This window comes from Dama dama, chromosome 4 (assembly GCF_033118175.1).
Source record: "Dama dama isolate Ldn47 chromosome 4, ASM3311817v1, whole genome shotgun sequence".
Classification (NCBI taxonomy): domain Eukaryota; kingdom Metazoa; phylum Chordata; class Mammalia; order Artiodactyla; family Cervidae; genus Dama; species Dama dama.
Window position 1 is genome coordinate 10,677,014 of NC_083684.1, and position 16,818 is coordinate 10,693,831.

The 16,818-nt window shown below is 47.2% G+C and overlaps 1 protein-coding gene across 3 annotated transcripts; it reads left to right on the top strand.

Moving 5' to 3' along the window:
• The first annotated feature begins 517 nt into the window (after positions 1–517).
• MON1B (MON1 homolog B, secretory trafficking associated) lies at positions 518–16,024 on the top strand. Of its 3 annotated transcripts, none has more exons than XM_061138070.1 (6): positions 518–802; positions 1,217–1,374; positions 4,564–4,884; positions 5,430–6,249; positions 6,624–6,771; positions 9,436–16,024. In XM_061138070.1, exons 2-6 carry the CDS (start codon positions 1,227–1,229, stop codon positions 9,643–9,645), a joined length of 1,647 nt encoding a protein of 548 aa, XP_060994053.1. In that variant the 5' UTR covers positions 518–802; positions 1,217–1,226; the 3' UTR covers positions 9,646–16,024. The 3 variants fall into 3 exon arrangements, with proteins under 3 accessions (XP_060994053.1, XP_060994054.1, XP_060994052.1); XM_061138071.1 differs by lacking the exon at positions 518–802 and adding an exon at positions 865–1,000; XM_061138069.1 differs by lacking the exon at positions 518–802 and adding an exon at positions 923–1,067.
• The last annotated feature ends 794 nt before the right edge of the window (positions 16,025–16,818 follow it).

The following is a 16,818-nucleotide window of genomic DNA, read 5'->3' on the forward strand; positions in this document are numbered from 1 at the left end:
CAGGTTAGGCCTGGGCTCCTAACCTGCATAGTCTCGCCCACAGAGCCCCATCCTCGGAAGTGAGGTCACCTCCGCCTTTCGCGGGTTTGGGCAGAGCCTGGTCAGCCTACACATTACCTTCGCAAACTCACCCCTCTGCGCCACGAGCTTCCCTTTTTCCAAAGGCCGCCAAGCCCTTAGGCTGCCTAAATCCCCAGAAACCCACGAAAACTTCCTGCCTCTGACAGGCCCGCCTTTCGCCTTAGCAACCGAACCCCTTAAGTTGGCCAGCCTGCGCACGGCACTCCGATTGCGGGCGGCCCCTGTCCGTCAAGCATTTTCTCTCTATCCAGTGTCCACTCCACATTCCTGCCCCTGCCTTTCCTGGAGGATAATGGAGGATGAAGTTTCCTCCATTCTGGCGCGCCCCATCTATCAAGACTTAGGCTGCGAGCTTTCTCCAGCGCAGAGAGGAATAGGCCCCAGCCTTCCATTGGGTCCGGAAAAATGTCAGTCAAGGGATGGGCGGGTCCAACAACGACCTGACGCACGGTTTCTGTGGAGACACTTCTCAAGCGGAATGGGGCGGGACGACCTGAGGGGACCGGCTTCGCTATATTGGGCCACAGGCGAGGCAGCCCGCCTTCCGTACTCCGGATTGGCTGAGCTCCTGCCGCGCCCCCCTCACGCCGGCGGCTTTCGCACGAGAAGTGGGCCCATTTCACCCCAGTTGTAGCCACACGTGCCCTCGCGGTGGGAGTGAGTGCAGTCCGGGCCGGCCAGATCCTTCGTAGACCCAGGAGCAGCGCGGGCCTCTTCAACGGTAAGGGAACACGAGCGGGCGGCGGGAAGGAGGGGGCCGGCGCCCGGAGGGCGACTAAAGCTCCTCAACCGGAAGTACCTTCCGAGCGGCGTCGCACCCGGAAGTGTGGCAGGACGGCAGCCACACCCGGAAGTGTGGTGCTTCCGGGGCTACGGGAACTAATGGTACCTGGCCAATTGAGATGCAGAGTTAAAACAGGTGTTTGTATATCTTTATTTGCTGAGGCGGTAGAGCCTTCCTTTGCGGGAAGTGTTGGAGGCTGCAAGTATGTGGTCGTGTTTTTGAGTGTTTCATCCTGTTGAAACGCCAGGGGAGAACGAGCCCCAGGCGTGTGTGCAAGGAGGCCAGGCTGAGTAAAAGCTTTAAAGAAGTTTCTTTTGCTGCCGGTCACCCTCCATCCCCCCTCCCCCACAGGGATGTGCAGATGGAGGCCGGAGGAGACACTGCCGCCCCAGCCCCTGGGGATGCGGAGGACTTGGAGGAGATGCGGTTCCCCAGTGAGGAGGCTGAAGACGGTGGAGGGGTTCACAGGGACTTACCCGATCCTGGAGATGCAAGCTTGGAGAAAGCAGGTATACATTCCCTTCACTAGGGTCCTGGAAGGAATTCCTAGGAGGTGTTATTCTTGGGGAAGGATCTTGGGGGCCCAAAGAGGAGTCTTTGGGACTCGGGGAAGTAGTTTAAACCATACTTTGGGTCAGTGGGAAGTCATTGTGGGCTCAAGTTGTAGTTTAAATAATTGAGGAGTGAAAAGGAAATAAGCGAGTGTCAATGGATGTTCGCTGGGGAGGTGGTGTGAACATAGGCCATTGAAGAATCAGAAAGGGATCCATTGGGGTTAGAGAGGGACCCTGGGGGTTTATGCTGTTTAGATCAATGATGACCAAAAGAAAGTTAATATGGTCAGGGAAAGTGAAAGTCACTCAGTCGTGTCCGACTCTTTGCGACCCCATGGACTAAACATTCAGTCCATGGAATTCTCCAGGCCAGAATACTGGAGTGGGTAGCCTTTTGCTGGAATCCAGCCCCAGCGGGTCCAGGAGTACCCAAGGGTTGAGTGGCGTCGACAAGGAAGGAGACAGACACACACAGAAGGTTGCGTGGAAGAAAAAGCTTTTTTAATTTTTAGGACAGCTCAGTTTTTATAGAATGAACATTACGTCCCCCTTAAGTCACCACATATTACATCAGATATTGGTTTTGTGCTTCTGTCAATATTTTTCTTCCCCATGTTTTTCTCCTATGTATTCATCTAGAATATTTCCGATTACAGGGTTTTTTCTTGAATGTCCCGTACATTAGTCTTCTTGCCTCAATGGCCTAACATTTTCACTCTAACAAAAACAATGTTCCACAAATTTCAGGTATATTATGAATTCTTTGGACAATAAAACAATACATGGGAAGGGCTACACAAACATGTTTGACATTTCTGAGAATAGTACCATATGAAAGCCCTGATACTTTTATTTACCTGAAACTACAAAACCTCAGTCTACAATGATTAACTATGAAGCAGCAAAACACCTCTATTAATGGTGAGGTAATGGCAGTGAAGCTGGTTAATATAAATCTTCTATTGAAATCCTATGTAACACATTTCCTAACTCTGCAAAAATAGCCGTAATATTCCATGTTATTTAAAGGAAGGGAAACAATGGACAAATAGCAAGGAAATAGCAATAATGAAAACCCTCTCAACTAAGGAGCAAGTAAACTGAAGCAGTACATCTACTTCTAAATCTAAATGCCTCTACTCTTTTCTATTCTAGAACATTATAATCTTTTAAGCAAGCAGCCAAACTATGCCTGTGGCCTTTTCCTTTTTGACTTGATGTTTATGGTCATATCCTGAGCCAGAGCAATCATGAGCATTTCTAAATAGGCTTGAACTTTTCCAGGGAGGCCTGATCACTATATATTACATTTCCAAAAATTAATAGAAAGCCCAACAACAGTAAACAGAAAGAGGAAAGGGACATACCGGGCCCCCAGGACAACCCCAAGGGGAAGAGCTGCCTTGCAGGTTCCTCTCTCATCCCATGACCTTGTCACGGATTGGGTGCATCCCGGCGGCTCCCGACAGCCTTTCCCTTCTCCAGGGGATCTTCCCAACCCAGGGATCGAACCCAGATCTCCCGCGTTGCAGGTGGATTCTTTACCAGCTGAGCCACAAGGGAAGCCCTAATATGGTCAAAGGGGGACTATTTAGAAGTTAGTCTGGGGGGCTTTAAAGTTAGTTTGGGGGCTTTAAATTACTGAAGTGGGAAAGGGGATCTGTGGAGGCCAGTGGACACTCAAGAGTATTTACATCTTTGAGGAGTTGATGGCAATTGTTGGAGGGAATCTTTAAGGAGCCAGATCTTAGTGGATTTAACGGTGATCATTGTTGGGGAGACAGTGGACATCAGTGAGACAATTAGAGAGTCAGAGGACCAGTAGGAAGATCTTTAAAGACCCCAGTGTATATGTAGTGGTATAAAGTGGAGGATTAGCAGAAATCATTGGGGAATGAGTGCTCATTGACAACTTTGGAATTAGTGGATGTTGATGGGGTTGTTGGGAAGGATCATTGAACATTACTGAAAATCAGTAAGGGTGGTTGTCTTTGAGAACTTGGGAAGTATTTGCATGTATTGGGAGGAGGTAATTGGGGACTGTGGTTGAGAGATGAGGGAATATGAGGTCATTGGGATTTTATGGGAAAAGTATTGATACATAGTTGCCAGTGGATAATAGGGGTTGTCAGTGGGGATCAGTGGACATTGACTAAAATAAATGGGAGGGTAGTCAGTAGAGGGCAATGAAATTGTGGATTTCACTGTTGAATGTTAATGATGGTCATGGGGAAGGGCAATAGAGGTCATTAAAGTCCTCTGTGTTAGTGTATATTTTTATGGTGATTATTGTAGGGAGGGGGTGGATATCAGTGAGGATAAAGGGGAGTCATATCAATGAGAATAAAGGTCAGGCAAGTCAGTAGAGGTCATTGGAAGTCTTGGCTGTTAGTGGAGGTCAATGGTGGTCATTGTTGGGAATGCAGTGGACATGGAGTAGATTAAATTGTGGGTTGGGGCAGTCATTGAAGGTCATTGAAGATCTAGGTGTTAGTTATGTTAATGTGGGGTCACTGGAATGTTACCAAGCAGCAGTGGGAACAAATAGGAAGTTGGGGGAGTGCTAAAGATCTGGATGTTAGTGGATAATCATGGCAGTCTTTGGGAGAATTAGTGGTCTTCCCCAAGAATATAAATGGGTGACCAGGAGAGTCAATAGTGTCCTTAGGATCAGTGGACATCAGTGAGAATAAATAAGGGGTTAGGGTAGTGAGGGGTGCCTAACTGCTGACACAGCTGTTAGTAGGTATAATGGAGGCCATTAAGTAATGAGCGGATGTTAGGAGAGTAAATGAGGGGTCAGATTAAATGGGGGTTCACTGAAGATGAAGATATTGATGATTATTCACAGGTGTTGGGGTGCTTTGCAAACTTGGGAATGGCAGTTATTGAAAGGGGAATAATTATTTGGTAGGGAAATAGAGGGTTCAGTAATGAAAGTTAGATGGGCTTATTGGAGTTTTTTGCAGGGGAGGTCATTGAAACCTAAGTGTTAGTAGATGTCATTGAGGGGCAGAGGAGACACCTGGAGGTGTGTGTCAGTGGCAGGGATCACTGCAGGGCTGCTAGGGATTTGTTAATTCTGTGGACACATGGGGTTGGGGGGGTCCACAGGCAGATGACTTACTGGAGGCTCCCTTTCAGGATCCAAGACCAAGGACCAGTCACCTAGCCTGCTGCTCCAGTCAGAGGCTCCATCATGCACCTGTGGGCTCTGGAGCCCCGCGGCCTCCGAGGGCAGTCCTCTGGGCTGCCCTGAGACTGGCTTAGGGGGCCCAGGCGGGGACCCGAGCGATGAGGACTGGCGCAGCAAACGGAAGCACGTGTTTGTGCTGAGTGAGGCCGGCAAGCCCATTTACTCGAGGTACGGCAGCGTGGAAGCCCTGTCGACCACCATGGGTGTGATGACAGCCCTGGTGTCCTTCGTGCAGAGCGCAGGAGATGCCATTCGCGCCATCTATGCTGGTGAGCACAGGGGCAGGAAGCAGGCAGGCAACAGTGACTGGGACCTTGGCTGTCTGGCAGGAGGTCTGTCTGTCTGGCTGCCTGCCTAGGGGACTACGGGTCTCCTGGGAGCTAGTTAGGAGTGAGTCAGTGTGTGTGGAAGCTGGCCAGGCATCTGTCCAGGGGGTCTATCTGTCTGTTTACCCTGCTGAGTTCTGATTGATCAACTCACTGGGATGTAAGTAACTGGCTGGATACTTCCTTGTTGCCTGAGAGCCTGAGGGTGGGGGCTGTGTGAGTTGGGTGTTTTTCCACCTCTGTTAGTTTTCCTTTCTCCATCTTCCCCACCACATGCTGTATGCCTGATTCTTGACCATCGCATCATATCTCTGCAAATGTCCCAACTCCCCCAGTTTGTCCTTACCCTAGTCCTGGTGCCCCAGGAGTGACAGAGTGGGCTTGGACCAATTGTGTGTGCCTTTCAGGGGGAAGGGTGGAAGAGCCCCACGTGACCCCCTCGTGTCACCACTGACCCATCTCCCTCGACCGTCCCTTCCCTCCCCCAGAGGACCACAAGCTGGTGTTCCTACAGCAGGGCCCACTGCTGCTGGTGGCCGTGTCAAGGACTCCTCAGTCAGCCGCCCAGCTGCGTGGGGAGCTGCTGGCCGTGCACGCACAGATCGTGAGCACCCTGACGCGCGCCAGTGTGGCCCGCATCTTTGCGCGCAAGCAGAACTACGATCTCCGCCGCCTGCTGGCCGGCTCGGAGCGCACCCTGGACCGACTTCTGGACAGCGTGGAGCGGGACCCGGGGGCCCTGCTGCTGGGCGCCGTGCGCTGCGTGCCTCTGGCTCGCCCGCTGCGGGATGCGTTGGGCGCGCTGCTCCGACGCTGCACGGCGCCCGGCCTGGCCCTCTCGGTCCTGGCGGTGGGCGGTCACCTGGTGACAGCCGCCCAGGAGCGGACGGTGCTGGCCGAGTGCCGGCTGGACCCCGCCGACCTGCAGTTGCTTCTGGACTGGGTGGGGGCACCGGCCTTCGCCGCGGGGGAGGCCTGGGCGCCCGTGTGCCTGCCTCGCTTCAATCCTGATGGTTTCTTCTACGCCTACGTGGCCCGCCTGGACGCCATGCCCGTCTGCCTGCTGCTGCTGGGCACCGACCCTGAGGCCTTCCATGACATGGCCACCTGCCGGCGCCTGGTCGAAGAAGGCATGCACTCGCTTGGAGCCATGCGTGCCCTCAGGGAGGCTGCCAGCGTCTCGAATGCTGCATCGGCCAGTGCCTCGGCCTACAGTGTGCAGGCTGTGGGTGCTCCCGGCCTCCGGCACTTCCTCTATAAGCCGCTGGACATCCCTGACCATCACCGCCAGCTGCCCCAGTTTACCAGGTGGGCTCTGCCCCTGTGGGCAATTGGCTGGGTGGGGAGGCTTATCTAACTGGAAGGTTCAGCCGCTCAACAGACAAGACTCTGGAGACAGAGCCGGCAGTGCTGTCTAGAAATGCAGTAGAATGGGTCTCTGCCTGATGTGGGAGTCCCAGCCTCTAGCCCCCAGAAGTCCCCTGTCCTGATGGAGAGGAACTCCCCAGGACTCTAGGAATCCCCATGTTTGATGGGAAGGTTAGGCCCTAAGAAACCTCCAGGCTAATGGGGGAGGAGGCTCAGCTCCCTAACTTTTATTGAACTCCCTAGACAGAGGGGAGATGGGCCAGCCAAGAGAGCTCTAGACTGACCCAATCCCCCACTTTCCTCCGTCACTGCAGCCCCGAGCTGGAGGCCCCTTACAGCAGAGAGGAGGAGCGACAGCGCCTGTCTGACCTGTACCACCGCCTGCACGCCCGGCTGCACAGCACCTCCCGGCCACTGCGCCTCATCTACCACGTGGCTGAGAAGGAGACCCTTCTGGCCTGGGTGAGTTGAGCAGGGCTCTGAAGGAGTTGATTCCCGCACTGCAAGCCTTCTTTCCCTCCACTGTGTTCCCTCCAGCCACAGCAGCCTCCTTCAGGCACACCACACCTTTGCCTGGGTTGTGGTTTTATATCCAACACTGTCCCTGTCGCTCCGCCTGTCTTTGTTTTTAAATATTTACTTGGCTGTGCTGGGTCTTTGCTGTGGCATGCAGAATCTTTCTTTAGCTGTGGCCTGTGGGATCTAGTTCCCTGCCCTGGGACCGAATCTGGGTCCCCAGCATGGGCAGCACAGAGTCTTAGCGACTGGACCACCAGGGAAGTTTCCCACGTGTCTCTGAATCCCATCAGCCTTCTGTCTGAAACCTCTTAGACTCATCCTCCTGTTGATCATTCCCTCATTGACCACCAGTAGAGTGCCTTCCCCTCTCAGGGGTCCCATTAACTATGATCACTTTGCCTGTCAATTTCACATCAGCCCCGCCCTCTGTGGCCGTGGGAGCCAGTTGAGCTTTGACTCTGTGTGTCCCCAGCACTTGAGCACTGTAGGCTTGGTTCCATTCTGTGCCTTCCACTTGGGGTATCCTTCCCTGGGTTCTCTTTAGGGCTGCTGTCCACACTTCTACTAAAAGTCAGCTATGCAGGGGGGTTGGTCAATGTGACTCCATTGGAGATGGCACTTCCCTTAGCTTCTGACATTTAGTGCACATTTTTAAACTCATCTATTGCATGTCTGTTATGTATCAGGCATTATTCTAGGCTGAGAATTTTATTAAAATATTTTTTTTTGTTTTCATTTTCAAGCAACTTTAAACTCACAAAGAAGTTGCAAAAAATTATGTGAAATAGGTCTTTGACCCAGTTTCTCCAGATGTTAACATAACCAGAGGAACTCATCAAAATCAGGGAATTAACATCAGTGCAGTCACAACTTATCCACCGGCTTCATTCAGACTTCACCAGTCGTCCCACTCATGTCCTTTTACTGGCCCAGGATCCAGTCCAGGAGCACATGTTCAGATTGATTATGTCATCCTAGTCTCATTTATTCTGGAACATTCCCTTGGTCTTTTTTTGTCTTTCATGACCTGGGAATTTTTAGAAGTACCAGCCAGTTAGTTTGTAGAATGCCCGTTAAGTTGTTTTCTTCTAGTAATGTTGTGTCAGGTCACACATCTTGAGCAGGCCTCTCACAGGAGTGATGTTGTGTCCTCTGTGTCGGATCAGGAGGACCACGATATCACTGTGTCCCATTGTTGACACGACTTCTGTTCACTTCATTAAGGTGGTATCTGCCAGGTTTCTCCACTTTGTAGTCAGCCTTTTCACCGTTTGTAATTAGTCAGTATCTTGTGGTGATTAGTGATCAGTGTTCTCTTTTTCACCATATTTTCATCTGCTAATTTTAATATCCATTAATGATTTTTGCCTGTGACAGCTGTTTCTCTGGCATTTACCATATGGTGATTTTTCTCATTTCATCCTAACGTCTATGTTTATTGGTCGAGATTCTGCTGTATGGAAGAGCTTTCCCTGCTCCTGTTTATTTGTTGAATTTTAAATTGCATGTCATGGATTTTTCTTGAATTCAGTGAGCTAGAATCTTTTCCTGTCTTTTATTTTTGTTCTCAAAACTCTCTCTTATTTAGTCAATGGAAGCCCTAGATTAGGCAGACTGGCCCCTATATCTTTTTACTTTTTTTTTTCTTTAAATAAATTTTTTGACTGCTCTGTGTGGGCATGTGGGATCTTAGTTCCCTGACCAGGGGTCAAACCAATGTTCCCTGTGGTGGAGTATGAACCACTGGACCGCCAGGAAGTCCTCCCCCTGTGTCTTTTTGACACATCTGTATCACTGCTTAAGTACTTCTTACTTTCTGGCCTAAGATAGTCCAAGCTTATTTTGTACTTTCTCTGTGCCTGTCCTGAAATCCACCATCTGTCCAGGGGGTCCTTGAACCTTTTAGTAGAGGATGGTATTTCAACGCCAGGATCGGGTAGTCCCAGGATTTTAAATCGGGTGGTCAGGAAGTGCCATCTAAGTGCAGGGGGAGGTCACAGGGCATGTGGGTATCACGAGGAACAGAGGGAAAGGACTGTGGAGTGCCATGAGGTGAGGTGAGCCCGGCTGTGTCTGAGGAACAGCAGGCAGGGGCTAGAGTGGCTGGAGCAGGAGTGAGGGGGAGAACGAAGAGGTGCTGTGGAAAGGTGCTGGTGACCGGGTCCGCAAGCCTCTCAGGTTGGTATGAAGATTACGTTGAATTAATCCTCATATTACACCCAGCCTACAGATGATAAAAACATAAGTGTGTGGAACTTAAAACAGGACTTTGTATACAACAATTACTCATTACATGTTAAGCACTGTTGTCACTGTCTCCAGTCCACAGATGAGTGAACTGAGGTCCAGAGAGTGTGTACACACACACACACACACACACACACACACACACACATCACCCAGTTGAAGCCACTAGATCCAGCTGATCCCCCGGCCCAGTCATGATACAGTAGCATCTGCTTACCTGCTTTAGCCCAGTGACCAGGATGGAGCTGCTACCAGGTGCATTTTCCAAACAGGAGGCAGGTACGGGGCTAGGGTAGGATGGACAGCACTGAGCTTGGCCAGCCCGGGACCAGCTGACTTTCTCTCCTCTCAACCCCTCAGGTGACCTCCAAATTTGAACTGTATACCTGCCTCAGCCCCCTGGTGACCAAGGCAGGCGCCATCCTCGCAGTGACCAAACTCCTGCGTTGGGTGAAGAAAGAGGAGGATCGGCTCTTCATTCGTTACCCACCCAAGTACTCCACACCCCCAGCAGCCCCCGTGGCCTCCACGGACCAAGCTTCCCACAATGGCTTGTTTACTGGCCCTTGAGAGGCAGAGCTCCCAGACTGGGCAGTGTTGAGAACCACCACCTTGGGCTTTTACCTTCTGTCTTCACCCTGGAAATGGGGCAGGGTTGGGGGGTTGGTGGCGGCAGTATGTCTGTGTGTGCTCCTTCAGTCATGTCCAATTCTTTTGCAACCGAGCAGACGGTAGCCCACCAGGCTCCTCTGTCCATGGCGTTTCCCAGGCAAGAATACCCGGGTGGGTTGCTGTGTCCTGTGGCTGGTCCCTATCTCCCTAGGCAGTGCAGCAGGATCTGGGGGGCTGCCCACGAAAGACACATGGGTGGCAGTGTGATTGCACACAGGTGAGCAGGCTGCCTCCCCAGCCCCCTCATGCCCCTCCACCTCTGGGGAAATCCTTAAGACTCCCTCTCCCCCTCCCTCTGCCTTCATCTCCTCCACTTGGATGGTGTTCCAGCCTCTGTCAGGGACCGTCTCCTCCTTTCCTGGACATCTCATGCTCAGTCCTGCGTCAGGGGCCTGCCTCCTCCCTGGGATCTCAGCCCAGAGTGTCTAGGGCTGGCCAAGGTCTCCCTTGGTGGCCCACGGCAGTTCTGGAATTGGAAATGTAGGACTAAGTCTGTGCCCTGAAATGGCCTGAGGATATTTTAAAAGAAAAGAGAACTGCACATAAAAGACCTAAAACCGATATCCACAAGGACATTCCTTTGCCCTTCATGTGCTTCATCTTTACCCAGTAAAAAAATGACCCCATCAGTGCTGACTGCTGCTAATATTAAGAAGAAGGTGACCTCCAGCGTCTACCTGCCTATGTAACCCGGGGCAAAGTACCTGACTTCACACAGTGACTGAGACCCAGAATTTTTACAGATTCACTTAGCTTCCATGGCCCATTCTATTCATTCATGAGCTGGAGATAACTAACCGCTCATAAGCTGTTAAAAGGATTTGTGAACGAAAGGGGACTGCACCACTTGCCTACTACCGCACAGCACCCGCACAGTTGTCCCAGACTTTGACAAGCCACACAACCCAAGCAAAGATGAGAGGGAGACAGCAAGACCTGCCTGTAATTTCTACGTGTGTGTGCAACACTCAACACCCCAACAACCAAGACCATAGTCCTGCCTCGGGTTTCGCTAAGCTGGAGCTTGGAGCCTCGTGCTGCACGCGTGCGCTGTTGCACAGAGATCTCTGGGTGGCCCACTTCGCTGAGCTGATCACCCGTCGCTCTTCAACTGATGTATCAACCGATGCGCAGAAACAGACTGGACGCATGCGCACTGGACGCGTGCATGCTGTACCGCCTTTCTGCCCTCGCGTGGTATTGTTTTTCTTTTTTCTTTTAAACCAATCACCAAAGCACACGCGTATCAGCTGCGTGCTGGAAAATGGCGGGGAAGCTGGAGCCTCGGGAAGTGAAATCGCCGGAAGTCGTGGAGGACGGTGAAGGTAGTGAGGGCATCCTCTGGCATCCAGGGTCGAAAGGAGGGAACCTTCGTCCCCTTGCCCTAGTGCAGCGCGTAGTCACTCCGTCCTGTCCGAGTTTGCAACCCCATGGACTGTCGCCCTCCAGACTCCTTCGTTAAGGGGATTTCCAGGCAAGAATAAGGGATCTTCCCAACCCAGGGAGGAAACTCGGATCTGCATTGCAGGTGAATGCTTTGCCGTCTGAGCCACCAGGGAAGCCCATTGTCTCCTTACAATAATGAAATACTGGTACCAGTACTACAAAAAAAAATTATTAAAAACTGCTGTACCACAAAGTGGAGATAAATAACATTATAGCCTCAGCATCTAGATTAACTTGTCAATTTTATTGGTTATACGTGTGTTAAATAGATCGAATACCTCAGTATTCATCTTTTCAAACAATTAAGGGGCGGATGATCTCACAAAACCCACTCAATTGCTGCCATATCTAAGAAAACTTAGCATTAATTCCAATATCATCATTTCACACCCTCCCAGCACATGCCACACTTTGCATGGACTCTTAAATCTTAATCGTGGATGACCACTCTCAAGAGAGCTGCTTTTCTCCCGGGCATTTTGTTAATAATGACGCCCCCACCCCAGTGAGGGGAAAGACAAAATTGTCCTAGAGGGAGTTGGAAATTGCAGTCTAGGCAAAAGAAGAAAATTGTCTTAAGACAATGATCCCCCTGCTATGCCACTAGCACTTTTTTTAAACTATAAACATTTTCAAAATGTACCTAAGCACAGAAAATATAGTGAATGCCCATGTACCAGTCACTGTGTATTAAGAGTTGTTAACTCTTTGCCCTCCTTTCATCTATCTCTGACCTTCCTACACACTCTTTAGACCACCTTACTGATAATAAACACTTTGGATTACATCTTTTCAAACATATCTGTGCAGATGACAACAATGATTATGTGCTTGAATATTGTCTGTCCTAGGATGTGAGCTTTTTGAGAACAGACCATTCATTACCATTTCCCCAGCACCTAAAACAGTGCCTACTTGGCAAAAGTAGGTGCTCAGTAATTTTCTTTTTTTATTGTATGAATAATGAAATAACACTGAGAGTTCTCTTAGATTATGGCCTCATGTTGAGTGCAAGCTTTCAACAAGAAGATGCCAATAAATTGCCCTTATTGCACTTAGTATAGCTGCCACCGTGGGGGGAAAGAAACCCTAGTATTTTAAAAATTTTTTTAAAAAAGGAAGTTATGATTAACTTCACCAGCAATGGAGAAAATTGAAAAGCATATCAAGTTGCCATTTCTAAACCATCCAAATTGGCTTTAGAACAGGAAAAATATCTGCTATTGATTACTCTGGCAGAACAGGACTTCTTTTGCCTTGATAGTAGAAGTGGCCAGCAAAGGCTTTGCTGGAGGCAGTTTATCAGAATATGCAAAGCATCTAAAATGCTATTTCTGATCTTTGGTCGCCATGCTTGAGAATCATGGAATATACAGATGTGTGGACCAGGCAGGATCATTGGAATGTTGTTGATGGCAGCAAAACGCAGAAACAATCATGGAAATGGCTAACTTTAAGTATACTCACGCATTATGGAATGCCTATGTGGTGGACATTTTTTTTTTAAGAGGCAGGAAAAAATAAATTTCAATTTGATTCATTACAGTTAATTTTAAAAGGAGATTATATGAATTCCCTGACAGTCCAGTGAATTAGGACTCAGCACTTTAACTGTTGTGGCTATGGTTCAATCCTTAGTTGGGGAACTAAGATCCTCCAAGCCGTGCAGCACGGCCAAAAAAAAAAGGGCGAACACCGTGATTCGTTAACACAGAGTAAGCTTCATAGGGATCATATTCTTATGAGGGAAAGCAAGTTGGAATTAAGAAAAAGAGGCAGTTCAGTTATACGATTATAGCTCTATGTGTGTTAACATAGAAAAATGTCTGAAGGCTAAAGGCCTAACTGGTGACTCTGAACAAGGGACTTGAATTTTGGAGGTTGTACAGAAGTGAAAGCATTTTTTTTAATTTTAAAGGAAAATGCCAGTAGTACTGAATAACTTTAAAATATAAGAGGAAAAACTGTTGAATGGCATCTGGGGATTGTACATTAATATTGGTCAAGTTATTAACATCTATTTTGATGGTTATACTGGTAGAGTTCCCTTATAAATTAGAAATATGTACTGGAATATTAATAAATAGTGGGTTATGATGCCTGCAATTTGTGTGCAGAAATGCTCCCAAATGTGGAATCTGATACAGGGGCAAATAGCACTGTGGCCTATTTCTGCAGTTTTCATGTACGTCTGAAATTTATTTCAAAATAAAATGTTTCAAAGGGGCTCATACTCCATAGGCTATTTTGTTTTGTCACATTGATTTTTTTTTAATTTTTGTCAAGATGTTACTTAAACTATTTAAAAGATTTACCGATCACTCATGATCTTACTGCATGACTAGGATTTACCGATCACTCATGATCTTACTGCGTGACTAGGACTAGAAATGCAGTGGAGAGGAAAAATGGAGCTTTCCCAGAAATGGTTGAACAAGCCAGCTGAGAGAGACATATGGGGACAATCATGGGAAACCACATGTGTTGTGGGTATTTGGTGATATAAATGATCCAATGATTAGTGATGACTGTTAATCTTGGTGAGACTCTAGAACTGCAGTCATCTAAGAAAATGTCTTCTAGTAGTTGAGACTGTTTTTTTGAGACTCTTAATTAATTTCATCTAGGGATGAAATGTCATGAAGTCTGGGACCTACTTGAAAATACTTCAGCACACACATACACACACACAATAGCTGAAGCAAATATCAGTGGATATTAATGATTGTTAGATCTGGGCAATGAATAAACCAGAGTTCATCATGGTATCCTATCTAATTTCATGTGCATTTGGAAATCCTCATAATATTAAAAACAAGTAATCACAAACACCTCCCTTTATTATTAAAGTAGATTTAATTTTTTGTTGTTTTATTCCAAATACTAAGACTATTTGAAGAACTTAAAAGTATCCAGAGGAGACATACCAACCAGTGAAACCAGAGAAAGACAGTAAGATTTAGAGCTAAGAAGAGAAGGGAGTTGCATTTAATTTCACATATTTCTGTAGTGCTTGAATGTTTTTAGAATGTTATTTGGGTAAGTGAAAATTAAAGCAATAGATGCGATAGTTCTTACCAAGCTCTAAGTGTCTTCCCCAAACTTGGAGTGACTTGGATAAGGGACTGTTGGTGAGAGGAGACTTTTACTTTTTACTCCTTGTTCTTCTACAGTTGTTTATTAAGTAATTTAAAAATTCAAATGCAAAATTAAATGAATACATCTAATATAAGGAAAAAGGATGTAAAGAAAGTGAACATAATACCAAATATTTCAGCAAAATTTAAAAAGCTCAGGTTAACAGCCCCTGATTTACAGCATGAGTTTTAATGGCTGCAAAGAATTTTAGCCTATGAAGGTGCTGTAATCAACTAAGGTATCTTTAAGTTGCCTCCATATTTTAAGATTATGGACAATGAAACAGTCTTGCCCACCATCCTTAATTATTTCCTAAAATAAATGCCTTGAGGTGGAATTTCTGATCCAGAGGAGTTGAGTAAGTTTTTGGTATTTACTACCAGAAAGTTTGAAATGAAATACTGTTTTTGCCTATACGATTGGCAAAAGTGACAAAGGTTGAAAAAATATTTGAATGATAAGAGTGTGAGGAAGGAGTCTTCCATGGGCCTCTAGGGGGAGGGCAACTTTAAAATACCAGATTTAGTTACATGCCCCTTGATCCATCCAGTAGTCTTCTAGGAATTCATTCAGTAACATTCCCATGCATGCATAAAGAAGAATGTACCAGGATCTTACATTAGATTGAATTGTGTCCCCTTAAAATTCATGTCCACTCGAACTTCAATATGTGACCTTATTTGGAAACATTTGAGACTCTGTTAAGCGTCGTGCAGAATAAGGGTGTACCCTAATCTAATAACTGGTGTCATTATAAGAAGAGGGAAATTTGGACATACAAAGATAGAATTTAAGGTGAAAGACACAAAAGAAAGACCCACGTAGAGGTACTGTTATGGCTTCTCAAGAAAACTAATACAGGTAGTCACTGGCATTATTTGTAACAGCAAAAGCAGCAATCTAAGTGTCCATCAATAGGGGACAACTTTAAAAGATCATTAGTATATATATATTATCAAATAGAAAAATGCAGGGACTTCTCCGGCAGTCTACTGGCTAAGTCTGCATGTTCTCAACGCAGGGGGCCTGGGTTCAGTCGATCCCTAGACAGGGAACTAGATCTCATGTGCCGCAGCTAAGAGTTGACATGCTGCAACTGAAGATCCTGCATGCCACAACTTAAAAAGCAGATGCCACATGCCATAACTAAAGATCACAAATGCTGCAATGAAGATTGAAGATCCTGCGTGCCACAAGAACTGATGCCAAACAAATAAATATTTTTTAAATAAAGGAAAGATAAAACTGTGAAATGCCATTTAGGACATGACACCATCTTTATCAGAAAAGTGGGCATATGCTTGTATGTGATTTGAATGATCACTGAGTATACACAAATAGCCTGTCATGCAGGTGGCCTTGCAGAGGGTAACTGAGGAACTTAGGTCTTGAGGGAGGGACTTTGCACTGTATACCAAAGTGGGTAAGCATTTCTTCATTTACTCTTTGGCTGTCATATGTGTTTTGTGAGCTTCTTTTCATCTTCTCTGCTTAATTTTTCTTGAAGAGCAAGCAATGAGTCACTGGGAGTTGCCCCTTTGTCACTGATTTTACAAGAGTTTTAAGATGTTGGTATTTTTGCTCTTTTTGTTGTTGTTATAAGTAACACAGGCTCACTTTAAAAAGTACCTAGAAATATATGTGGCAAAATTATGTTTGAATCAAGACCTAAATAAAGTCCATTTTCATTAGAGTTGATTGCTATATGTCTCATCTCTTAATCTATAGTTTCCTCTTCCCCTCTTTTCCTTCTTTGCAGTTTATTTGTTGAAGAAACCAGGTTGTCCTGGGTGTGGAATTTCCCAGCATCTGGATGATGCTGACTTCATCCCCATTGTGTCATTTAACATGTTTTCCTATTCCTCATATTTCCTCTGAATTGGTATTTAGAAACGGAAACCTGATAGTATTCCTTTTTCTTTTTTCTTGGTTGGGGTCGGGGACAGGGAGCAGAGTCCTTCACAGGTGGTGTTGTGTTCTTTCATCAGGAGGCTCACAATATCCAGGTATCTTTTGTGGATGTTAGCAGCCATTGCTAAACCATGTCCTAAACCCATCACTTCTTTCAGAATTTGCAAATTGTGGCCTAAAGTTATTGGAAAGAAATTCATATGAAATCATTTCTGTCCTGTCACATTGCCTGCAACTTCATGCTGGTTGAGAACAACAGCAACAAAAGTGCCTCATCTTCTCTCACCCCTGAGTTTTGCTAAGGGTGGTGTTCCGTGACCTCCTGGGGAGAACTGACCCATAGAGGTTCTGATTCACCCACCGCACTCCTCGGCCTCAGAGACAAGAGACAGGGGTCCTGTAGGAACCCTGCTCTGGCTGGAGGGCTGCCCCTCAGCCGATCCTTGGTTCAGCCAGGGGTGCTCTCAGAACCTGCTGAGACTTTCTTCTTCCCTTCCCAGACAAGTGTGGCCCGTCCCTCAGTCGCCTGTCACTCTCACTGCATGCTGTAATTCTCGTTTTCATTCCACAGGTCAG